The 23,077-nt window shown below is 45.5% G+C and overlaps 1 protein-coding gene across 3 annotated transcripts in view; it reads right to left on the reverse strand.

Annotated features, from left to right (window-relative positions):
• Positions 1 to 12,978: 12,978 nt before the first annotated feature.
• LOC143776448 (E3 ubiquitin-protein ligase RNF14-like) overlaps positions 12,979 to 23,077 on the reverse strand; it is a 97,474-nt gene continuing 87,375 nt past the window's right edge. For 2 of the 3 annotated variants that reach the window (XM_077265857.1, XM_077265856.1), the window contains 4 exons: positions 18,214 to 18,442; positions 16,936 to 17,102; positions 15,584 to 15,711; positions 13,110 to 13,330 (listed from right to left, as the gene is read on the reverse strand). In XM_077265857.1, the coding sequence (XP_077121972.1) occupies positions 13,306 to 13,330; positions 15,584 to 15,711; positions 16,936 to 17,102; positions 18,214 to 18,442 (549 nt within the window). In that variant the 3' untranslated portion in view covers positions 13,110 to 13,305. Of the gene's footprint in view, positions 13,331 to 15,583; positions 15,712 to 16,935; positions 17,103 to 18,213; positions 18,443 to 23,077 lie in introns of all 3 variants that reach the window. The other variant, XM_077265854.1, reaches the window with a different exon arrangement.

The following is a 23,077-nucleotide window of genomic DNA, read 5'->3' on the forward strand; positions in this document are numbered from 1 at the left end:
TGGCCCCAGCCCCCATATATAAAGTATGATGGCCCCAGCCCCCATATATAAAGTATGATGGCCCCAGCCCCCATATATAAAGTATGATGGTCCCAGTTCCTCCATATATAAAGTATGATGGCCCCAGCCCCCATATATAAAGTATGATGGCCCCAGCCCCCATATATAAAGTATGATGGTCCCAGTTCCTCCATATATAAAGTATGATGGCCCCAGCCCCCATATATAAAGTATGATGGCCCCAGCCCCCATATATAAAGTATGATGGTCCCAGTTCCTCCATATATAAAGTATGATGGCCCCAGCCCCCATGTACACAGTATTATGGCCCCAGCTCCCCCCCCCCCCATATATAGTAGGATGTCCCCACGGCCCGTTCATATAACAAATAATGAAGTTTATGCTCACCTCATCCTGATTCCCGGCATTGCAGCCTCCGTCTTCTCTTCTGGCCTGTAGAGCAAAGTGAGAATTACGCCATCGCGCCCCCTGCATGAGCATGCTGAGGTCTCACAAGCCGTGGTCTGCAACTTATGAGACAGACTGATGTGTGTGGTCGTGTCTGCTGCTGGCCGCATCACAGCACAGCAGACACGGCCGCGTGCAGTTTTCTGTGCATGGCCATCAGGTGGCCGGCCCTGCACAGCTGCTGGGGTAGCGGCCCGGGGGGGGCATTTGCCTCCCAGGCACCCACCCCATCCTGCCCCTGCTCACACCTCAGTTGTTGCACATTAGCACATAACTGGCATATTGTCACGAAGTTACCACGACAGAGCAGTACCAGAAGACCGCAGCGTTTGATGGCTCATGCTTCACCGCTGAGAAGAAGCACTTCTCCAGTATATTAAATTGTATTTGTTTTCTTTCAGCAGGACAGAGGTTAATTAGCCATGTGGTAATCCCTGCATTCAGCTGTGCTGGGTTAGCCACTCCTCTCCCCTATAAAAGCTAGGCCTTCAGGCTAGATCCTTGTCTGAGATAGCACTTGCTAGATAGACCAGAAGAGTTGGTGTCTGGAGAGCTGGGTGAGTTTATTGTATGACTGTTGCTTGGTTTGTACGCTTAGAAATTCCTCATCCTTCCCTGCTTTACTTTTTTCCCCCATCCTTCACACCCTGGTGAATACCTCTGTTATTTGTGAGAGTATATTTGTGTGAGTGGAATTTTCTTTTACCCTTGTCTTTTGTTCCCCTGTCTGTCGGGTTGGTGTACTGCAGTACATGGTAGTGCCCCTCTTCCCTGGGTGGCGGAAGGGGACAGAGGCAGGGCTGCAGTTAGGAGACAGGGCAAGGGCGGAAGCCACGGCATCCTCGTCATCTGAGGTATCCTGGGGAACAGGGTGAGTTAGGGCGCCCCCTAGTGCTAGGGCCAGGAAAGGTGCCCCTGGTCCCAGTTTACTCGCCAGTCCTATCGTGACACATATACTCACATTATGCATACACACATATTTACAGACGTGTGTGTGTGTATGTATATGAGGAACTGTCTGACAAGCAATGTGATATGCACATTGTCTATATAGCATTCTGTGCTTAAAGTGAACCTGTTAGCAGGACTTTTCTAAGTAAACTACAGGTATTGTTATGTTACCGCTTTCATAAACACCCACACATGAACACACACACATATAGAAATATTTACAGACACACATTACAAAATATACAGTTGTGCTCAAAAGTTTACTTACCCCGGCAGAATTTTTGCTTTCTTGGCCTTTTTTCAGAGAATATGAATGATAACACCAAAACTTTTTCTCAATTCATGGTTAGTGGTTGGTTGAAGCCATTTGTCAAACTACTGTGTTTTCTCTTTTTAAATCATAATGACAACCCAAAACATCCAAATGACCCTGATCAAAAGTTCACATACCCTGGTGATTTTGGCCTGATAACATGCACAGAAGTCCACCCGCAGCTGTTGTGGGCACATGTCAGCAGTATATATTAGCTGACATGTGCCTGGAAAGGCGTGGGCTCAGTGCCGGAAACCTGCACTAAACAGGGGGAGTCCGTTATCGACATACTATTGCACCCCATGTTGGAAATGGGTTAAGGAGGTAAAGGCCTCATGGACCTTAATGGAAATCCTATTACAGCGATAAAGACTTATGCACCCAGCAGTGCTCCAGGCGCAAAACCTGTTTAGCTCCTACAATTCTGACACAACTAAACAATAGAGTGCCTCCACATGAAATCAGAGGCATATGCAGCGCCCCAGAGTCCTGGTCGTTGCAGTACTGTGGCTCCGCCACTAAGGGGAGCTATGGTACGTCTGATGGCACTGAAGGAGTTCATCTGATCAGGTATCACAGACACCAATACATTTCACCGCCGGGCCTCCAGGGGGAGCTAAGGGTTCTATTTACTAGGCCACTCTCCACACACTGGTAAAACTGGGGGTCAGGCAGGAAGTTAGAGAGAAAGCTGACTGGATGGGAACCAGGCAACACCTTGTGGCAGAGGGTGTTGCGGGAGAAGATTCAGTAGGGTCCCTGTCAGGGGTGGGATCCTGACAGGGGCTTGGCAACTTGAGCGAACGTAAAGGGACCGTGCCTGCACAGTATAGCGGCGGTGCCCAAGAAGGGACTGGAAGCGAGATAGATTGTGCTGAGTGAGAAACGAGATCAAAGCAACAAGGAGAATACCAGTAGGGGTCGTGCTGTAAGACCGAGGCAACATCCTACTGAGGCGCAACAACCGGTGGCCGGAACGCCGAAGGAAGTATTTCTACATAGAGCTTCAGGCAATACTTCGAACCTACGGCAGGACAGTCAGTCTCAGGCGGGCTGTCTCACCTAAATCACCTATGCAGTCTTGGGGGGCAACTTGTGGAGAGGGGCGACACTAGGGTCCCGGAAGAGCTCCGAGCCTACCCGTCAAACGGGTGCCGTCCTGACCGCAACATCAGGGAGGGACGGAGATTAGTAGAAGATCATCTAATCGAGTTGTGAGGGAACTTAAGAAACAGACACAACAGTTGTGGGGACTTTCCGTAAGCACAGCAGGGAAGGACCGCAACACATAGCGCTAGAAGGAAGGCACAGATTTCCACCTGTTAAGGGAACTCTGGAGGTGCCATTGGACCGGCTGGACTTGCGCAGCCTGGTGATCTGGATTCCGGACTGAGGACCCAGAGATCTACAGTAAAGAGGTAAAGAGACTGCAACCTGGTGTCCTCGTTATTTGCTACACCGCACCACTGCATCACATCATCCACCACCACTATTCATCTACTGTACGTCGCCTTCCCACCAGTAGGGTCACGGACCGGGCCTAGCCACCGTGACAACCCCAGAGCAGAGACTCTAGAAGCCCGGTACCAGGTACCCCTCGGCCCTGCGGCGGGGTGGGGGCGCTACAACTTGGCGTCACGAACAGGATCTACTTAAGCCTGAAGAATCAGGTCATGTGTGCCTTGGAACTGTGATCTACTGTGCTTGGACTGTACTTTATTGTAAAGACTGTGCTGTGCTATTTGCCGCCCAAACCGCCGCCATTATAGTACTATGTGGCGCGCAGGAGAGAGGGGGCATGTCATCGTGGGCGTAGCTTGGAAGAGTGGCGCGAAGATGGAACCCGCCCCTCACAGATATTACTATGTCCAGAGGATATGCTCATCAAGGAGAAGGGTCCGCCTCCTAGTGTGGGATGGTGGAGGAGAGAGGGGCCGCTCTCCGGAAGGGGAGGAGCGAAAACCTCTGAACGCCACGAGGCAGAATCCGATTGGCAGCATGGAGCGCGGAAGTCACCCCGGAGAGGGAGAGAAGACCCGTACCAGGCCCCGCCAATGGGAGCCGAACGAGCTCTTACCAGGCTGCGCGAATCAGGAGATCCTTGGGGCGGAGGTAGAGGAGCTGTGCCGGCAGTTCCGGAGTCTGTGCCAGCGAGCAACCACCCCCGGCGAGGAGCCGCACCAGCACCAGGCACCGATCCCGCAGCCGACAACAGAGGAGACCAGCACCGGAGATGCTTCAGAAGCAGGTAACGGCGCTGACCCTGGCGCGGCGACTGAAGAGCCCCTGCTGGTGGATGTAGACTCCCCTCCACCACAACCACCCGGGCGGGTGTGTAGCCGCATTGAATGCGAGAGGCCCTGGGAAACTCTACAGACAGCCGATAGCCCCCTACGACCCACCAAGCAGCCCACGCAGCTCCAGGGAGAATGGGTAACCTTCAAGTGGACCCGAGCGGCCACTACCAATCTGATGGGGTTTCCAGGGGATGTCCAGGAGGAGGGGGAGAGTATTGAGGTCATCCGCCAGAGGGAATACCGCCAGCAGCTGCGCCAGCAGGAAGAGGAGTGGGCCCGCAAGAAGGAGCTCCGGCGTCAGGCTGAGCGAGAGAAGGACCTCCAAACTAAAGCTCAGGTCAGGCAGGCTGCTGAGGAGAACTGGGGCCCGCAGCGCTACGGCGTGATCAGCACCTTCCGACTGCAGGGAGGTTGGGGCTTCATTAAGGAGTCCGGTCTTACTTTGGAGGTGTTTGTAAACCGGCGGGATGTAGAGGCGCATCTCATTGAGGGACACCCAGGCCGGGATCTCTATCCAGGGGACCGAGTTCGGTATACCCGCCACTGGGGAGACAAAGGGTGGTATGCCTTGCACGTGCGGAAATACAAGCCGGAAGTGACAGCACCACCCTCTGATGATTCCCCAAGACCAGCGGTCATCGCCCCAATCTCCCTGTGTGCCAAATGCCTGCGGACCATCACTCCGAGGAGAACCGTGAGTACTCAGACCCCTATCCAGGGTGCAGACGCCCTTTATGTGGTGGCGGGAGGAGGGCAGTACTCACGGAGACCACCCCCAGACTTGGAAGGATAAACCTCGAGGCCATGAGTATGTAAATAGTTAACTGTTCGTTTCCTGATTTGCTGCTGAACCCGTCTAGGGTTAACTCTTAAAGGGATCCCTTTGTTGACCCGGGATCCCTATTGTTTGGTTTGTTTTTCTACTTTTTGTTTCCTGTTATCAAGAACTGCCGCAATCATGAACAGTGCATGATACAAACTTATTGTAAATAGTTGCACCTTCTTAAATGCGCTCCCTACTGGTTTTACTTAAATAGAGACTCTTTGCGAAGATACCGCACCGGAGCCTTTGTTGAGTACGGACTGGTAGCCTGAGAAGATATGCTACCTCATAAAGACTTGGTCCCCTCTTAAAGGGGATGTCCACGTATTACGCTGATGAACCGTGTGCTCTAAGACTGACAGATAATAGTAATGTCTTGATGAAGAAAGAGATGCTAATGTTTACATGTAAAAGTTATATGTACCAAACTGGTTAATTGTGAAGAAATGCTGATAATGTTCATAGGAAGAAAGTGTGAAAGCTAGAAGAAAGGTGCAGTAGGCCCGTAGGGGTAGACATAGTGTCCTGCATGATTGCTAGTAAGGAAGTAATGATGGAAGTTAATGTTTTAAGAAAATGTTTGATAATGTTGATAGAAAATGAGGATAGAAGGTAAACCCTGAGTCCTCCTAGGAGCCATATGAAGATGGCTCAGTGTCCTAAACTGAAAGTATGTTATGTTCTATACTATGTATAGTAGTTGAAAAGACAGAAGGCTCGGGCTGAAAGGAGCGGTCCTGTAAGAAAGGAGAGGCAGTAGGTCTGGCGCCGTTAGGACAGGCGGTCCTGCAGATTTAAAGAAGGAGAATGTAGCACAGTTGCTTAAGCCTTATAATGTGTATAAGAAGGTCTTTAGTGGATTTAGAGTGTGCATCCTTAAAGGCAGAGTTAAATTATTGTTCAGGAATTTATACTAAGTAGAATACCCGGTTGGGTAAGAAAAGTTATTTATAGCCTGTTGCTGTGATATTTAACCATGTTTTGTAACGTTCAAGTGTCCTCACCTCCCATAAAGGGAAGCTCTGTTCAAGTATACTTATTGTTATTGCACTCACCAATCTGTATGTCTTTTTGCTAACTTGTATTGTTGTTTTCTTCCCAGTCCCGGAGTACTGGATTTAACCGGGGGGGAGTGCAGCGCCTCAGAGTCCTGGTCGTTGCAGTACTGTGGATCCGCCACTAAGGGGAGCTATGGTACGTCTGATGGCACTGAAGGAGTTCATCTGATCAGGTATCACAGACACCAATACATTTCACCGCCGGGCCTCCAGGGGGAGCTAAGGGTTCTATTTACTAGGCCACTCTCCACACACTGGTAAAACTGGGGGTCAGGCAGGAAGTTAGAGAGAAAGCTGACTGGATGGGAACCAGGCAACACCTTGTGGCAGAGGGTGTTGCGGGAGAAGATTCAGTAGGGTCCCTGTCAGGGGTGGGATCCTGACAGGGGCTTGGCAACTTGAGCGAACGTAAAGGGACCGTGCCTGCACAGTATAGCGGCGGTGCCCAAGAAGGGACTGGAAGCGAGATAGATTGTGCTGAGTGAGAAACGAGATCAAAGCAACAAGGAGAATACCAGTAGGGGTCGTGCTGTAAGACCGAGGCAACATCCTACTGAGGCGCAACAACCGGTGGCCGGAACGCCGAAGGAAGTATTTCTACATAGAGCTTCAGGCAATACTTCGAACCTACGGCAGGACAGTCAGTCTCAGGCGGGCTGTCTCACCTAAATCACCTATGCAGTCTTGGGGGGCAACTTGTGGAGAGGGGCGACACTAGGGTCCCGGAAGAGCTCCGAGCCTACCCGTCAAACGGGTGCCGTCCTGACCGCAACATCAGGGAGGGACGGAGATTAGTAGAAGATCATCTAATCGAGTTGTGAGGGAACTTAAGAAACAGACACAACAGTTGTGGGGACTTTCCGTAAGCACAGCAGGGAAGGACCGCAACACATAGCGCTAGAAGGAAGGCACAGATTTCCACCTGTTAAGGGAACTCTGGAGGTGCCATTGGACCGGCCGGACTTGCGCAGCCTGGTGATCTGGATTCCGGACTGAGGACCCAGAGATCTACAGTGAAGAGGTAAAGAGACTGCAACCTGGTGTCCTCGTTATTTGCTGCACCGCACCACTGCATCACATCATCCACCACTATTCATCTACTGTACGTCGCCTTCCCACCAGCAGGGTCACGGACCGGGCCTAGCCACCGTGACAACCCCAGAGCAGAGACTCTAGAAGCCTGGTACCGGGTACCCCTCGGCCCTGCGGCGGGGTGGGGGTGCTACACATACTTAGGTACAACAAGGAGCTCATGCACCTCTATGACAGCCCTATTTGTTGTGAAATTGGATTTTGGGCTCCCCCGGTGGCCACTGGTGGAATTTGAACTGGTGTGCATCATCCCCTCAGTTCACCTGTTTCCATCAGGATGTGGGAGTCGCTATTTAACCTTGCTCCTCTGTCACTTCCATGCCGGTCAACATTGTAATCAGAAGCCTTTCTGTGCATGTTCCTGCTGCTAGACAACTCCCAGCTAAGTTGGACTTTAGTCCTCGTTTGTTTTTGCATTTTGTTCCAGTTCACAGCTGTAGTTTCGTTTCTGTGTCTGGAAAGCTCTTGTGATCTGAAATTGCCACTCTGATGTTATGAGTTAATACTAGAGTCTTAAAGTAATTTCAGGATGGTATTTTGATAGGGTTTTCAGCTGACCATGAAAGTGCCCTTTCTGTCTTCCTGCTATCTAGTAAGCGGACCTCAATTTTGCTAAACCTATTTTCATACTACGTTTGTCATTTCATCTAAAATCACCGCCAATATATGTGGGGGCCTCTGTCTGCCTATCGGGGAAATTTCTCTAGAGGTGAGCCAGGACTATATTTTCCTCTGCCAGGATTAGTTAGTCCTCCGGCCGGCGCTGGGCGTCTAGGGATAAAAAACGTAGGCAACGCTACCCGGCTACTGTTAGTTGTGCGGCAGGTTTAGTTCATGGTCAGTTTAGTTTCCATCCTTCCAAGAGCTAGTACTTATGTTTGCTGGGCTATGTTCTCTTGCCATTGAGAACCATAACAGTTTGACCGGCCAAAAAAGGGTTAAATTAATTGACAGAGAAAGGAGAGAAAAGAGAAGTCTGCTGAAGATTTTTTTTTTTTTTCCCTTCCCTTCAGTTCTGAGTGTGCTTGTAATTGAATCTCTTGCAAGTCTGCCTATATTGCAGCCTTTCTCTCTCTCTCTCTCCTTCTAATCCTGGAATGGCTCTGTGTTCACCTGTTTAAAATGGATATTCAGAGTTTAGCTGCAGGTTTGAATAATCTCACCACGAAAGTTCAAAATTTACAAGATTTTGTTGTTCATGTTCCTATATCTGAACCTAGAATTCCTTTGCCTGAATTTTTCTCGGGGAATAGATCTTGCTTTCAAAATTTCAAAAATAATTGCAAGTTGTTTTTGTCCCTGAAATCTCGCTCTGCTGGAGATCCTGCTCAGCAGGTCAGGATTGTGATTTCCTTGCTCCGGGGCGACCCTCAGGATTGGGCTTTTGCATTGGCTCCAGGGGATCCTGCGTTGCTCAATGTGGATGCGTTTTTTCTGGCCTTGGGGTTGCTTTATGAGGAACCTCAGTTAGAGCTTCAGGCGGAAAAGGCCTTGATGTCCCTATCTCAGGGGCAAGACGAAGCTGAAATATACTGCCAGAAATTCCGTAAATGGGCTGTGCTTACTCAGTGGAATGAGTGCGCCCTGGCGGCGAATTTCAGAGAGGGTCTCTCTGATGCCATTAAGGATGTTATGGTGGGGTTCCCTGTGCCTGCGGGTCTGAATGAGTCCATGACAATGGCTATCCAGATCGATAGGCGTCTGCGGGAGCGCAAACCTGTGCACCATTTGGCGGTGTCTACTGAGAAGACGCCAGAGAATATGCAATGTGATAGAATTCTGTCCAGAAGTGAACGGCAGAATTTAAGACGAAAAAATGGGTTGTGCTTCTATTGCGGTGATTCAACTCATGTTATATCAGCATGCTCTAAGCGTACTAAGAAGCTTGATAAGTCTGTTTCAATTGGCACTTTACAGTCTAAGTTTATTCTATCTGTGACCCTGATTTGTTCTTTATCATCTATTACCGCGGATGCCTATGTCGACTCTGGCGCCGCTTTGAGTCTTATGGATTGGTCCTTTGCCAAACGCTGTGGGTATGATTTGGAGCCTCTTGAAACTCCTATACCCCTGAAGGGGATTGACTCCACCCCATTGGCTAGTAATAAACCACAATACTGGACACAAGTAACTATGCGGATTAATCCGGATCATCAGGAGATTATTCGCTTTCTTGTGCTGTATAACCTACATGATGTGTTGGTGCTTGGATTGCCATGGCTGCAATCTCATAACCCAGTCCTTGACTGGAAAGCTATGTCTGTGTTAAGCTGGGGATGTAAGGGGACGCATGGGGACGTACCTGTGGTTTCCATTTCATCATCTATTCCCTCTGAGATTCCTGAATTCTTGACTGAATATCGTGACGTTTTTGAAGAACCTAAGCTTGGTTCCTTACCTCCGCACCGGGAGTGCGATTGTGCCATAGATTTGATTCCGGGTAGTAAATACCCTAAGGGTCGTTTATTTAATCTGTCTGTGCCTGAACATGCTGCTATGCGAGAATATATAAAGGAGTCCTTGGAAAAGGGACATATTCGTCCTTCGTCATCTCCCTTAGGAGCCGGTTTTTTCTTTGTGGCTAAGAAAGATGGCTCTTTGAGACCGTGTATTGATTATCGGCTTTTGAATAAAATCACGGTTAAATATCAATATCCGTTGCCACTGCTGACTGATTTGTTTGCTCGCATAAAGGGGGCCAAGTGGTTCTCTAAGATAGATCTCCGTGGGGCGTATAATTTGGTGCGAATTAAGCAGGGGGATGAGTGGAAGACCGCATTTAATACGCCCGAGGGCCACTTTGAGTATTTGGTGATGCCTTTTGGTCTTTCAAATGCCCCTTCAGTCTTTCAGTCCTTTATGCATGACATTTTCCGTGATTATTTGGATAAATTTATGATTGTGTATCTGGATGATATTTTGATTTTTTCGGATGACTGGGACTCTCATGTCCAGCAGGTCAGGAGGGTTTTTCAGGTTTTGCGGTCTAATTCCTTGTGTGTGAAGGGTTCTAAGTGCGTTTTTGGGGTTCAGAAGATTTCCTTTTTGGGATATATTTTTTCCCCCTCTTCCATCGAGATGGATCCTGTCAAGGTTCAGGCTATTTGTGATTGGACGCAACCCTCTTCTCTTAAGAGTCTTCAGAAATTTTTGGGCTTTGCTAACTTTTATCGTCGATTTATTGCTGGTTTTTCTGATGTTGTTAAACCATTGACTGATTTGACTAAGAAGGGTGCTGATGTTGCTGATTGGTCCCCTGCTGCTGTGGAGGCCTTTCGGGAGCTTAAGCGCCGCTTTTCTTCCGCCCCTGTGTTGCGTCAGCCTGATGTTGCTCTTCCTTTTCAGGTTGAGGTCGACGCTTCTGAAATCGGAGCTGGGGCAGTTTTGTCGCAGAGAAGTTCCGATTGTTCCGTGATGAGACCTTGTGCCTTTTTCTCGCGTAAATTTTCGCCCGCCGAGCGGAATTATGATGTTGGGAATCGGGAGCTTTTGGCCATGAAGTGGGCTTTTGAGGAGTGGCGTCATTGGCTTGAGGGGGCTAGACATCAGGTGGTGGTATTGACTGACCACAAAAATCTAATTTATCTTGAGTCCGCCAGACGCCTGAATCCTAGACAGGCGCGCTGGTCGTTGTTTTTCTCTCGGTTTAATTTTGTGGTGTCCTACCTGCCGGGTTCTAAGAATGTTAAGGCGGATGCCCTTTCTAGGAGTTTTGAGCCTGACTCCCCTGGTAACTCTGAACCTACAGGTATCCTTAAGGATGGAGTGATATTGTCTGCCGTTTCTCCAGACCTGCGGCGGGCCTTGCAGGAGTTTCAGGCGGATAGACCTGATCGTTGCCCACCTGGTAGACTGTTTGTTCCTGATGATTGGACCAGTAAAGTCATTTCTGAGGTTCATTCTTCTGCGTTGACAGGTCATCCTGGAATCTTTGGTACCAGGGATTTGGTGGCAAGGTCCTTCTGGTGGCCTTCCCTGTCTCGAGATGTGCGAGGCTTTGTGCAGTCTTGTGACGTTTGTGCTCGGGCCAAGCCTTGTTGTTCTCGGGCTAGTGGATTGTTGTTGCCCTTGCCTATCCCGAAGAGGCCCTGGACGCACATCTCGATGGATTTTATTTCGGATCTTCCTGTTTCTCAGAAGATGTCTGTCATCTGGGTGGTGTGTGACCGTTTCTCTAAGATGGTCCATTTGGTTCCCCTGCCTAAGTTGCCTTCTTCTTCCGAGTTGGTTCCTCTGTTTTTTCAAAATGTGGTCCGTTTGCATGGTATTCCGGAGAATATCGTTTCTGACAGAGGAACCCAATTCGTGTCTAGATTTTGGCGAGCATTCTCTGCTAGGATGGGCATAGATTTGTCTTTCTCGTCTGCTTTCCATCCTCAGACTAATGGCCAGACCGAGCGGACGAATCAGACCTTGGAGACATATTTGAGGTGTTTTGTGTCTGCAGATCAGGATGATTGGGTTGCTTTTTTGCCTTTAGCGGAGTTTGCCCTCAATAATCGGGCCAGCTCTGCCACCTTGGTGTCTCCTTTTTTCTGTAATTCGGGGTTTCATCCTCGATTTTCTTCTGGTCAGGTGGAATCTTCGGATTGTCCTGGAGTGGATGCTGTGGTGGAGAGGTTGCATCAGATTTGGGGGCAGGTAGTGGACAATTTGAAGTTGTCCCAGGAGAAGACTCAGCTTTTTGCCAACCGCCGGCGTCGGGTTGGTCCTCGGCTTTGTGTTGGGGACTTGGTGTGGTTGTCTTCTCGTTTTGTCCCTATGAGGGTTTCTTCTCCTAAGTTTAAGCCTCGGTTCATCGGCCCGTACAAGATAGTGGAGATTCTTAACCCTGTGTCCTTCCGTTTGGACCTCCCTGCATCTTTTTCTATTCATAATGTTTTTCATCGGTCATTGTTGCGCAGGTATGAGGTACCGGTTGTGCCTTCCGTTGAGCCTCCTGCTCCGGTGTTGGTTGAGGGCGAGTTGGAGTACGTTGTGGAAAAAATCTTGGACTCCCGTGTTTCCAGACGGAAACTCCAGTATCTGGTCAAATGGAAGGGATACGGTCAGGAGGATAATTCTTGGGTGACTGCCTCTGATGTTCATGCCTCCGATCTGGTCCGTGCCTTTCATAGGGCTCATCCTGATCGCCCTGGTGGTTCTGGTGAGGGTTCGGTGCCCCCTCCTTGAGGGGGGGGGTACTGTTGTGAAATTGGATTTTGGGCTCCCCCGGTGGCCACTGGTGGAATTTGAACTGGTGTGCATCATCCCCTCAGTTCACCTGTTTCCATCAGGATGTGGGAGTCGCTATTTAACCTTGCTCCTCTGTCACTTCCATGCCGGTCAACATTGTAATCAGAAGCCTTTCTGTGCATGTTCCTGCTGCTAGACAACTCCCAGCTAAGTTGGACTTTAGTCCTCGTTTGTTTTTGCATTTTGTTCCAGTTCACAGCTGTAGTTTCGTTTCTGTGTCTGGAAAGCTCTTGTGATCTGAAATTGCCACTCTGATGTTATGAGTTAATACTAGAGTCTTAAAGTAATTTCAGGATGGTATTTTGATAGGGTTTTCAGCTGACCATGAAAGTGCCCTTTCTGTCTTCCTGCTATCTAGTAAGCGGACCTCAATTTTGCTAAACCTATTTTCATACTACGTTTGTCATTTCATCTAAAATCACCGCCAATATATGTGGGGGCCTCTGTCTGCCTATCGGGGAAATTTCTCTAGAGGTGAGCCAGGACTATATTTTCCTCTGCCAGGATTAGTTAGTCCTCCGGCCGGCGCTGGGCGTCTAGGGATAAAAAACGTAGGCAACGCTACCCGGCTACTGTTAGTTGTGCGGCAGGTTTAGTTCATGGTCAGTTTAGTTTCCATCCTTCCAAGAGCTAGTACTTATGTTTGCTGGGCTATGTTCTCTTGCCATTGAGAACCATAACACCTATTATAGCTCAGTACTAAACGCCCATAGTATGCCTGTGTAGGGCATCCCACACACTCAAAATTATACATTTTATTCATCTTAATAGCTTGCAAAATTAGGTTGCCAACTGTTATGTTAATATATATTTTCTTCTATCAGCAAAATAATTCACAAATTGTGAAAATTGAGTATTTGTTTTTTTCTTTTAAATCTTATCAATAATTGATACTTTCAGTTCCAGAATACTTTAATTAAATATTGATATAATATAGATTTTAGTGGTAAAATACATTTTATTGGTAAGGAAAATTAGAGAGGTATTCTAAACTTCCTGGCCATCACTCGTGTGGGCATTGGCATGGTATAAATGTTATTGTAAGGACCCCAGTCACAAAGGCACAAATCAATTTTCTTCTTTTTCGTGCAATCTGCAAATTAATAAACAAAGAAAATCATGACATTTTCTACATAAAGGCACATGAAGCAGCATTTGTTGAACCAGCATGGCTTGGAGAATATATAATACATTATATGACAAAATACAAAGTAGATCAGTGGAATAAGAATTAGTAAACAGGAATTAGTATTAATATTTAAACCTAAACGTTATTTCGACACGTTTAAAGCACTTTCCATTGTGGGGCTGGACTGACACTGCTTATGATTGCTCTCTCTGACAGCTGCATTGTCTTTGGCTCTGTACTGTATATGAGGGCCCTCATTGAGAGCTGGATTGTATATAGCGATACACTGTGATTACACTGTTCACAAGGGTACACTGAAATATCCATGGTCTGGAGGTTGCAGTGTGTGTGAACTCAGTTTCTCTGTATTCTGAAATTATGTAAGGCACTGTGTATGGACAAAATCTATGGCTGTGTTGTATATGAGGAACTGTCTGACAAGTAGAGTGATATGCACATTGTCTAGATAACATTGTGTGCTTAAAGAGAACCTGTCATCAGGATTTTGCTAATTAAACTACAGGCGTTGTCATGTTGGTGCTGTTACACTGAGAAAAATCATAGCTGGGGTGAATAAATCCATCTTGTGGTTCTTGTGTAATTAGTTTTAGAAGTTTTCAGCTAATGAGATGCCCGTGCTCCGGGGCAGGACTGTAGGCAGAGTCTTATCTTCCTGCTCTAAGCCAGAGAAACCAAGGAAAGACCTGCCCACAGGCCGCCCCGAAGCACAAACAGTCTGTCTCTATGATGAGGTGTGCTTCGGGGTGGCCTGTGGGCAGGTCTTTCCTTGGTTTCTCTGGCTTAGAACAGGAATATAAGACTTTGCTTACAGTCCCGCCCCGGAACACGGGCATTTCATCTCATTAACTGAAAACTTTTATCACAGATTACACAAGAACCACACCAACCTGCCTCTCTAATCTGTAACATATTTAAAAGTTCCCAGTTGGAGCTGAAAAACAACTCAGGAAGGTCCTGCAAAGTTGCAGCTCAAGATCTTTTATTAGTTTCAGCAACTGCAGATTGATTTCATACAGTTACCCTGAGGCCTAGCCCTGTGTGAAAACAACCACAAAAGCAATAGATAAGCAGCTGATGCAGAAGTGGTATGTCAATATAAGGTTCCAGAGCTAAAAGAAAGTAATGGGAACACATTTCACTGGAGAGGTAGTAGGGAAACTTTTAGGACTCAAAAATACATCAGGCCAGCCAGCCTTATGGGTCTGTGAATATAAAGACCTGTTATATGACATACCAGCACATATGTTGGTGAATGAGATGCAGTGATAGCCAAGACCAGAACCTCGAACCGGAAAATCAAATTAATTCCTAAAATGTCACTCCTTACTAACCCATGTTGTTAAATGCCTATGCCTTCACTTTCTGAAGTAGTGTTTGGTTAACCAACTTCATTATTTGACAAACATAAAGCAAAAGAGAGGAATATGTTAAAGCAGGGGTGGGGAACCTGAAGCCCCAGGGCCATTTACAGCCCTCGATGAGCTTTTATCAGGCCCCCCGAGCAGATTCTCAGGGTTCTTGGGCAGGGAGCTGTATTTTGATTACAACCAGCTCAATAATTTCTTCTTGCTCTGTTATCACACACGCAGTGCTCACTACTGAACATTGAAGGGCATGCAATGAAAGATTAGAGCCTGAAACCAGTGCCAGAGTCAGGATGCACTTTGTGGGCGGAATTTGTACGGCCCGCGAAGGATGGCATAAATATCCAAATGGCCCTTATTAGAAAAAAGATTCCCCACCCCTGTGTTAGAGGAAGGACAGGGTTGAATCTCAGCGAGTGGTAATTTTCAGTAGGAGAACACACTGAAACAAAGATCTGTTGAGGTATGTGACTAAGCTGGATGTGTGCAGGGAGTGTCTTTACTTATTACGCAGCTATGTGTTCTGCTATTTGCTGTCATGTAAGAAACAGCTAGATTTATACATAGAGCGCCTATGTTCATGAAGATTATAAACGAAATGAGCACTCTTTTCATTTTGTAGATGGTACAAAATCATATGCTTGTGTATATCTTCTATTATCACTGGCCATAAATTGAATCTTAGAAATGATCAATGTATATAGTTGATAAAAGTAACTGTGACACCAGATTGAAGCTGTGTAAGAGATAACATATTATGAAGGCAGAAAACTCATTATCATTGACAAATCTGAAGAACCGGTTGAGCAAGCTCTTATTTCTGGATACATACCTATTAAAACATTCTGAAGGACTGTCAAAATGTTTATATGGATTATCTTGAGACAATATCTTCAAACAGAGCCAGCAAAAATTCTGCCTACACCTAGTGCAGGTCATTCTGTTGCAGCCATCAATTTTCTGTAAAAGGAAAAGTATCTCTAAGTGAACAATCTGTTAATGATGGATCACCTGACATGTCATAGATTCACAGTTCAAAAACTCACATTTTGAGATAATAAATATATATATTCTTTGGCTTGCTAGATGGGAACCGGGGAACCGCCTGTTATCTGATTAGCCTTGTTCGATGTCATCCTTGTGGCGTGATACACGTGACAACATGTGACAAAGAACGGCTAATCAAAAGAAAGCCTGCAGATGCCATCAAATAAGAGCCAGCTCTCCCACTCCCATCCAACAGCTGCAGACCACTGCCGTGGCCAATGGACGTGACTTGCAAATCGATTTGCATCAACCATATTCTTGATGTATGTGCTTTGAGAATTAAACTTGCTCACTGTGTTAAATGTTTTTTTTCTGTGATTCTTTTTTTATTCTGTGAGTTTGGGAAGGTTAAAAAAACAAAATTTGCTATATTCACCCATAACTGCTCCAGGTCTGTCTCTTCGGCACTGCATATTGTCTTTGTTAATAAGCTGCAGCGATGATGTAATTCATTTATCTCATGAAACCACTGCAACCAATCACACGGGCTCAGCAGTCTCAAGATGTCTACATCAACATAACTTCTGAGCCAAGTAATTGACAGTCAGTACTGATGAGAGAACGTGCTCATATAAGGTGCTATCCGGGCATGCTTGGGTGCTAAACGAGTGACTTCGATGTGCTCGAAGAATGTGTTCGAGTCCCAAGTGCCTGCATGTCTCGCGGCTGTTAGACAGCCACAACACATGCTGGGATAGCCTATTTGTTAGGCAATCCCTGCATGTGTTGCGGCTGTCGAACAGCCACGAGACATGCAGGCATGGGAACTTGAACATATTTTTCAAGCACTCCAAAGACACTCGGTTAGTACCCGAGCATGCCTGGATAACAACTTATATGAGCATGTTCTCTCATCCCTAATGGTCACGTGTGGCATAGTCATGATGTCTCAGTTGTGGACTGTCAAGAAAGGATGCCCAGAAAGTTAGAGTCATCCCTGAAAAGTACTTTTATTAAGCAAAATAAAAAATATAACCACATGAAACCAAGGCACTTATGTTTGAATAAATATGTTAAAAGTGTATTTTAAATGTAATGAATTTATTTATCCTCTTAAATGTTTTAACTGGAACCTACTATGTGTACAAAAGTTTGTTTTATGTAGAAGGTTCTTTACTGCTGCCTTTAATATCTTACCTCAGTTGGAGCTTTACAACCAGGGCAGGGCTTGGAGTACTTCCCTAGCCATTCTATATTCCTCAACCCTTCAACCGCCTTTAGAACATCTCCATATCTTTTGTCCATTTCTTTTCTTCTTTCCTCATTAGCAGCCAAATACTCTTCACTCAGTTCAAGAAATTTATCTAGGAGATATCAAGAAAAGAAAACATAAGTATATATTCTGAAAATATGAAGGCTACCAGATAAATTGTCATATCGCTAGCGGCTTGGAGCACAGAACCCAGCCATTGCTCGGTGTTTCCATCATAAGAACGCAAGTTGAGTTTGAAATACACCGGCATCGTTCCAACGGTATCGACACTGGCTCTCCCGGGTCTGCATGACATTGTTATGTCACATGAAGCCTCCAGCCACTTCATTCTCCCCTCCTTCGGACAAATTAGACATCCGTAACAATGTCACGTAAGCCCCGGGAGAGACAGTGCCGACACCGCTGGAGGGTGGTGGGAAAGGGAAATAGTCACTGGGTCATTAATTAATTACCGAGATGAGTCAAGTAAACACTTGTACATCATACTTAAAGAAAAAAAACACATATACAAGGAGAAAGCTGCATCCTTCAACAATGGAGCCTAGATCATGTGAAGTAATTATCTCCCTCAACTCCTCTTTGGTCAGGCCTCATCTGGAATACTGTGTCCATTTCTGGGCACCACATTTTAAAAAAGACATTGAAAAACTGGAGCAAGTTCAGAGAAGAGCTAGCAGAATGGTGAACGGACTGCAAAGTATGTCGCCCGTGGAACGGTTAAAGTATCTGTAAATGTTTTGCTTGGAAAAAGAAGGCTAGGAGGAGACTTAATAGTTGTCTACAAATATCTGAAGGGATGTCACAGAGCAGAGGGATCATCCTTATTCTCATTTGCACATGGAAACCCAAGAAGCAATGGAATAAAACTGAAAGGGAGAAGATACAGATTAGATAGTGGTAAAAACTTCTTGACAATGAGGGTCATCAATGAGTGGAACAGGCTGCCACGAGAGGTGGTGAGTTCTCCTTCAATGGAAGTCTTCAAACAGAGGCTGGACAGACGTCTGTCGGAGATGGTTTAGTGAATCCTGCATTGAGCAGGGGGTTGGACACAATGACCCTTGAGGTCCCTTCCAGCTCTAACATTTTATGATTCTATGAAAGAGCGTCAAGGACAACATATCATTTACAAAAAGTACTGTTCAATTATCATAAAAAAAACATGTGCTTGTTAGCACTGAGACAAGAACTACTGAACATACCATCAGGTATTTTGCAAGGGGAGATTCCATGGAAGGTCATATTACACAGAACGCAAAAAGCAAATTGGCAGACTGAGCAGATACCCATTGTACCCTCCGGCTCCTGCATAACTGGGGTCTGACAGCTCAGACGAGGGCAGTAAACAACATCGGCCATTAAATCCAAGCTTGATTGCAAGAGGAGACGATCATAGCGGCCAAAGAGCTGTTCCCCTACAAGATACTTTACCTAGAAGTAAAAAGGACATGAACAATTTACTATCTGTACTCAAACATGGAATCCAGAGCAGCACTCAATAAAATTACCTTTTACCTTTCTGCAGTTGAATATAGTAGCATCCATACAATGGCAAAAATAATTGTTGAAAAACACAGATTTCTACATCGCTGTATGACATGTTGCACATGGTTTTCAGATTTGCTTTTGACATGTTTTCGAAGAATAAATTTGCAAAAAAAATCAGTTGCAATATTTTGTGTAGCTCACCAGGTAATCTACAGACATATTTACAAGTTCAGAATTAAAACATAAAAACTCTATTAAAAACACATTGGCGCCCCTGAATAAAAGAAAATAAGCAAAAGCTGCTGGTGTCTAGACAGCGTCTGTGCCTGGTCTTCCACAATAACATTCAACAAAAAAAATGAAATAAGACACCGCGCTACAGCTAAATGTGTATGGCATAAATGTTCATACATTCCCACAGTAATCTGGTAACACGTGTGGCTGGAGGTATAAGTCAGAAAGGGTTAATTGTGGAGTCCAATGCTGGCTGCTTAAATGCATTCCAAAAGTTGATGGTAGCATGCAAAAGAAATATGGATAAAGTAGAGTCGACCTTAGCTATAATAGTAAACACCAATGTTGATGATAAAGTAATAACACAATAGGTTAATAGTGTATGCCAGTGCTCACTCCTGCAGTGTCTTTTTCCATTTTTTTAGCAGAATTTAAAAATAACTTTACATTGGCACTCCGATTGAAAACGTTAGTTGGTCCCTCGCTGGCATCTGTAGACCCATTGGTCAAATGTTATGATAAGCTGGTGTAATAACAGTGACTTTTTACCTATTTTGTTACATTAAAACGTGAGTTTAAATATTTTTGTAATTCTTTGTGTGTGATGCATAAGCACTAAATAGTCTAAGTTGGTGAAGTGAAAAAATATATGGAATCAAATAACAAAAAATTGGCATGTGCATATGTATTCACCCCCCTAAAGTCAGTACCGAGTAGAGCCTCCTTTTGTGGCAATTACAGCTGCAAATCGCTTTCGATAATTCTCTATGAGCTTTCCACATCTCGCCACTGGGATTTTTACCCATTCCTCAAGGCAAAACTTCTCCTTCAAGTCTGACCACAGATTCTCAAATGGATTAAGGTCTGGGCTTTGACTAGGCCACTCCAAAACATTTACGTTTTCCCTTAAACCACTCGATTGTTGCTTTAGCAGTATGTTTAAGGTCATTGTCTTATTGGAAGTTGAACCTCCATCTCAGTCTCAAATCACCGACAGACTGAAGCAGGTTTTGCTCAAGAATATCCCTATATTTTGCACCATCCATCTGGAGCACCCCCATGGGGCCGTGGGGTACTCGGTACCGGGTCCTGTGGTTCACAGGGGGATGTCACAGTGGCTGACCCGGTCCGTGGCCCTGAGACGTCCGTGTAAAAGGGAAAGGTCTTTAACCCCTTCATGACCTTGCCGTTTTTTGCAATTCTGACCAGTGTCCCTTTATGAGGTAATAACTCAGGAACGCTTCAACGGATCCTAGCGATTCTGAGATTGTTTTTTCGTGACATATTGGGCTTCATGTTAGTGGTAAATTTAGGTCGATAATTTCTGAGTTTATTTGTGAAAAAAACGGAAATTTGGCAAAAATTTTGAAAATTTCGCAATTTTCACATTTTGAATTTTTATTCTGTTAAACCAGAGAGTTATGTGACACAAAATAGTTAATAAATAACATTTCCCACATGTCTACTTTACATCAGCACAATTTTGTAAACAAATTTTTTTTTTGCTAGGAAGTTATAAGGGTTAAAATTTGACCAGTGATTTCTCATTTTTACAACAAAATTTACAAAACCATTTTTTTTAGGGATCACCTCACATTTGAAGTCAGTTTGAGGGTTCTATATGGCTGAAAATACCCAAAAGTGACACCATTCTAAAAACTGCACCCCTCAAGGTGCTCAAAACCACATTCAAGAAGTTTATTAACCCTTCAGGTGTTTCACAGCAGCAGAAGCAACATGGAAGTAAAAAATGAACATTTAACTTTTTAGTCACAAAAATGATATTTTAGCAAAAAATTTTTTATTTTCCCAAGGGTAAAAGGAGAAACTGGACCACGGACGTTGTTGTCCAATTTGTCCTGAGTACGCTGATACCTCATATGTGGGGGTAAACCACTGTTTGGGCGCACGGCAGGGCTCGGAAGGGAAGGAGCGCCATTTGACTTTTTCAATGAAAAATTGGATCCAATCTTTAGCGGACACCATGTCGCGTTTGGAGAGCCCCCGTGTGCCTAAACATTGGAGCTCCCCCACAAGTGACCCCATTTTGGAAACTAGACCCCCCAAGGAACTTATCTAGAAGCATAGTGAGCACTTTAAACCCCCAGGTGCTTCACAAATTGATCCGTAAAAATGAAAAAGTACTTTTTTTTCACGAAAAAATTATTTTAGCCTCAATTTTTTCATTTTCACATGGGCAACAGGATAAAATGGATCCTAAATTTTGTTGGGCAATTTCTCCTGAGTACACCAATACCTCACATGTGGGGGTAAACCACTGTTTGGGCACATGGTAAGGCTTGGAAGGGAAGGAGCGCCATTTGACTTTTTGAATGAAAAATTATCTCCATCGTTAGCGGACACCATGTCGCGTTTGGAAAGCCCCTGTGTGCCTAAACATTGGAGCTCCTCCACAAGTGACCCCATTTTGGAAAGTAGACCCCCCAAGGAACTCATCTAGAGGCATAGTGAGCACTTTAAACCCCCAGGTGCTTCACAAATTGATCCGCAAAAATGAAAAAGTACTTTTTTTTCACACAAAATTTCTTTTAGCCTCAATTCTTTCATTTTCACATGGGCAACAGGATAAAATGGATCCTAAAATTTGTTGGGCAATTTCTCCTGAGTATGCCGATACCTCATATGTGGGGGTAAACCACTGTTTGGGTGCACGGCAAGGCTCGGAAGGGGAGGCGTGCCATTTGACTTTTTGAATGGAAAATTAGCTCCAATCGTTAGCGGACACCATGTCGCGTTTGGAGAGCCCCTGTGTGCCTAAACATTGGAGCTCCCCTACACGTGACCCCATTTTGGAAACTAGACCCCCCAAGGAACTTATCTAGATGCATAGTAAACACTTATAACCCCAAGGTGCTTCACAGAAGTTTATAACGCAGAGCCGTGAAAATAAAAAAATAATTTTTCTTTCCTCAAAAATGATTTTTAGCCCAGAATTTTTTATTTTCCCAAGGGTAATAGGAGAAATTGGACCCCAAATGTTGTTGTCCAGTTTGTCCTGAGTACGATGATACCCCATATGTGGGGGTAAACCACTGTTTGGGCGCACGGCAGGGCTCGGAAGGGAAGGCACGCCATTTGGCTTTTTGAATGGAAAATTAGCTCCAATCATTAGCGGACACCATGTCGCGTTTGGAGAGCCCCTGTGTGCCTAAACATTGGAGCTCCCGCACAAGTGGCCCCATTTTGGAAACTAGACCTCCCAAGGAACTAATCTAGATGTGTGGTGAGCACTTTGAACCCCCAAGTGCTTCACAGAAGTTTATAACGCAGAGCCATGAAAATAAAAAATAATTTTTCTTTTCTCAAAAATGATTTTTTAGCCCACAATTTTTTATTTTCCCAAGGGTAATAGGAGAAATTGGACCCCAAAAGTTGTTTTCCAGTTTCTCCTGAGTACGATGATACCCCATATGTGGGGGTAAACCACTGTTTTGGCACACGTCGGGGTTCGGAAGGGAAGTAGTGACGTTTTGAAATGCAGACTTTGATGGAATGCTCTGCGGGCATCAGGTTGCGTTTGCAGAGCCCCTGATGTGCCTAAACAGTAGGAACTCCCCACAAGTGACTCCATTTTGGAAACTAGACCCCGAAGGGAACTTATCTAGATGTGTGGTGAGCACTTTGAACCCCCAAGTGCTTCACAGAAGTTTATAATGCAGAGCCGTGAAAATAATAAATGTGTTTCCTTTCCTCAAAAATATTTTTTTAGCCCAGAATTTTTTATTTTTGCAAGAGTAACAGGAGAAATTGGACCCCAAAAGTTGTTGTCCAGTTTCTCCTGAGTACGCTGATACCCCATATGTGGGGGTAAACCACTGTTTGGGTACATGCCGGGGCTCGGAAGGGAAGTAGTGACGTTTTGGAATGCAGACTTTGATGGAATGGTCTGCGGGCATCATGTTACGTTTGCAGAGCCCCTGATATGCCTAAACAGTAGAAACCCCCCACAAGTGACCCCATTTTGGAAACTAGACCCCCCAAGGAACTTATCTAGATGTGTGGTGAGCACGTTCAACCCCCAAGTGCTTCACAGAAGTTTACAACGCAGAGCCGTGAAAATAAAAAATCATTTTTCTTTCCTCAAAAAAGATGTTTTAGCAAGCAATTTTTTATTTTCACAAGGGTAACAGGAGAATTTGGACCCCAATATTTGTTGCCCAGTTTGTTGTGAGTACGCTGATACCCCATATGTGGGGGTAAACCACTGTTTGGGCACACGTCAGGGCTCGGAAGGGAAGTAGTGACATTTGAAATGCAGACTTTGATGGAATGGTCTGCGGGCGTCACATTGCATTTGCAGAGCCCCTGATGTGCCTAAACAGT

This window comes from Ranitomeya variabilis, chromosome 5 (genome assembly GCF_051348905.1).
Source record: "Ranitomeya variabilis isolate aRanVar5 chromosome 5, aRanVar5.hap1, whole genome shotgun sequence".
Taxonomy (NCBI): domain Eukaryota; kingdom Metazoa; phylum Chordata; class Amphibia; order Anura; family Dendrobatidae; genus Ranitomeya; species Ranitomeya variabilis.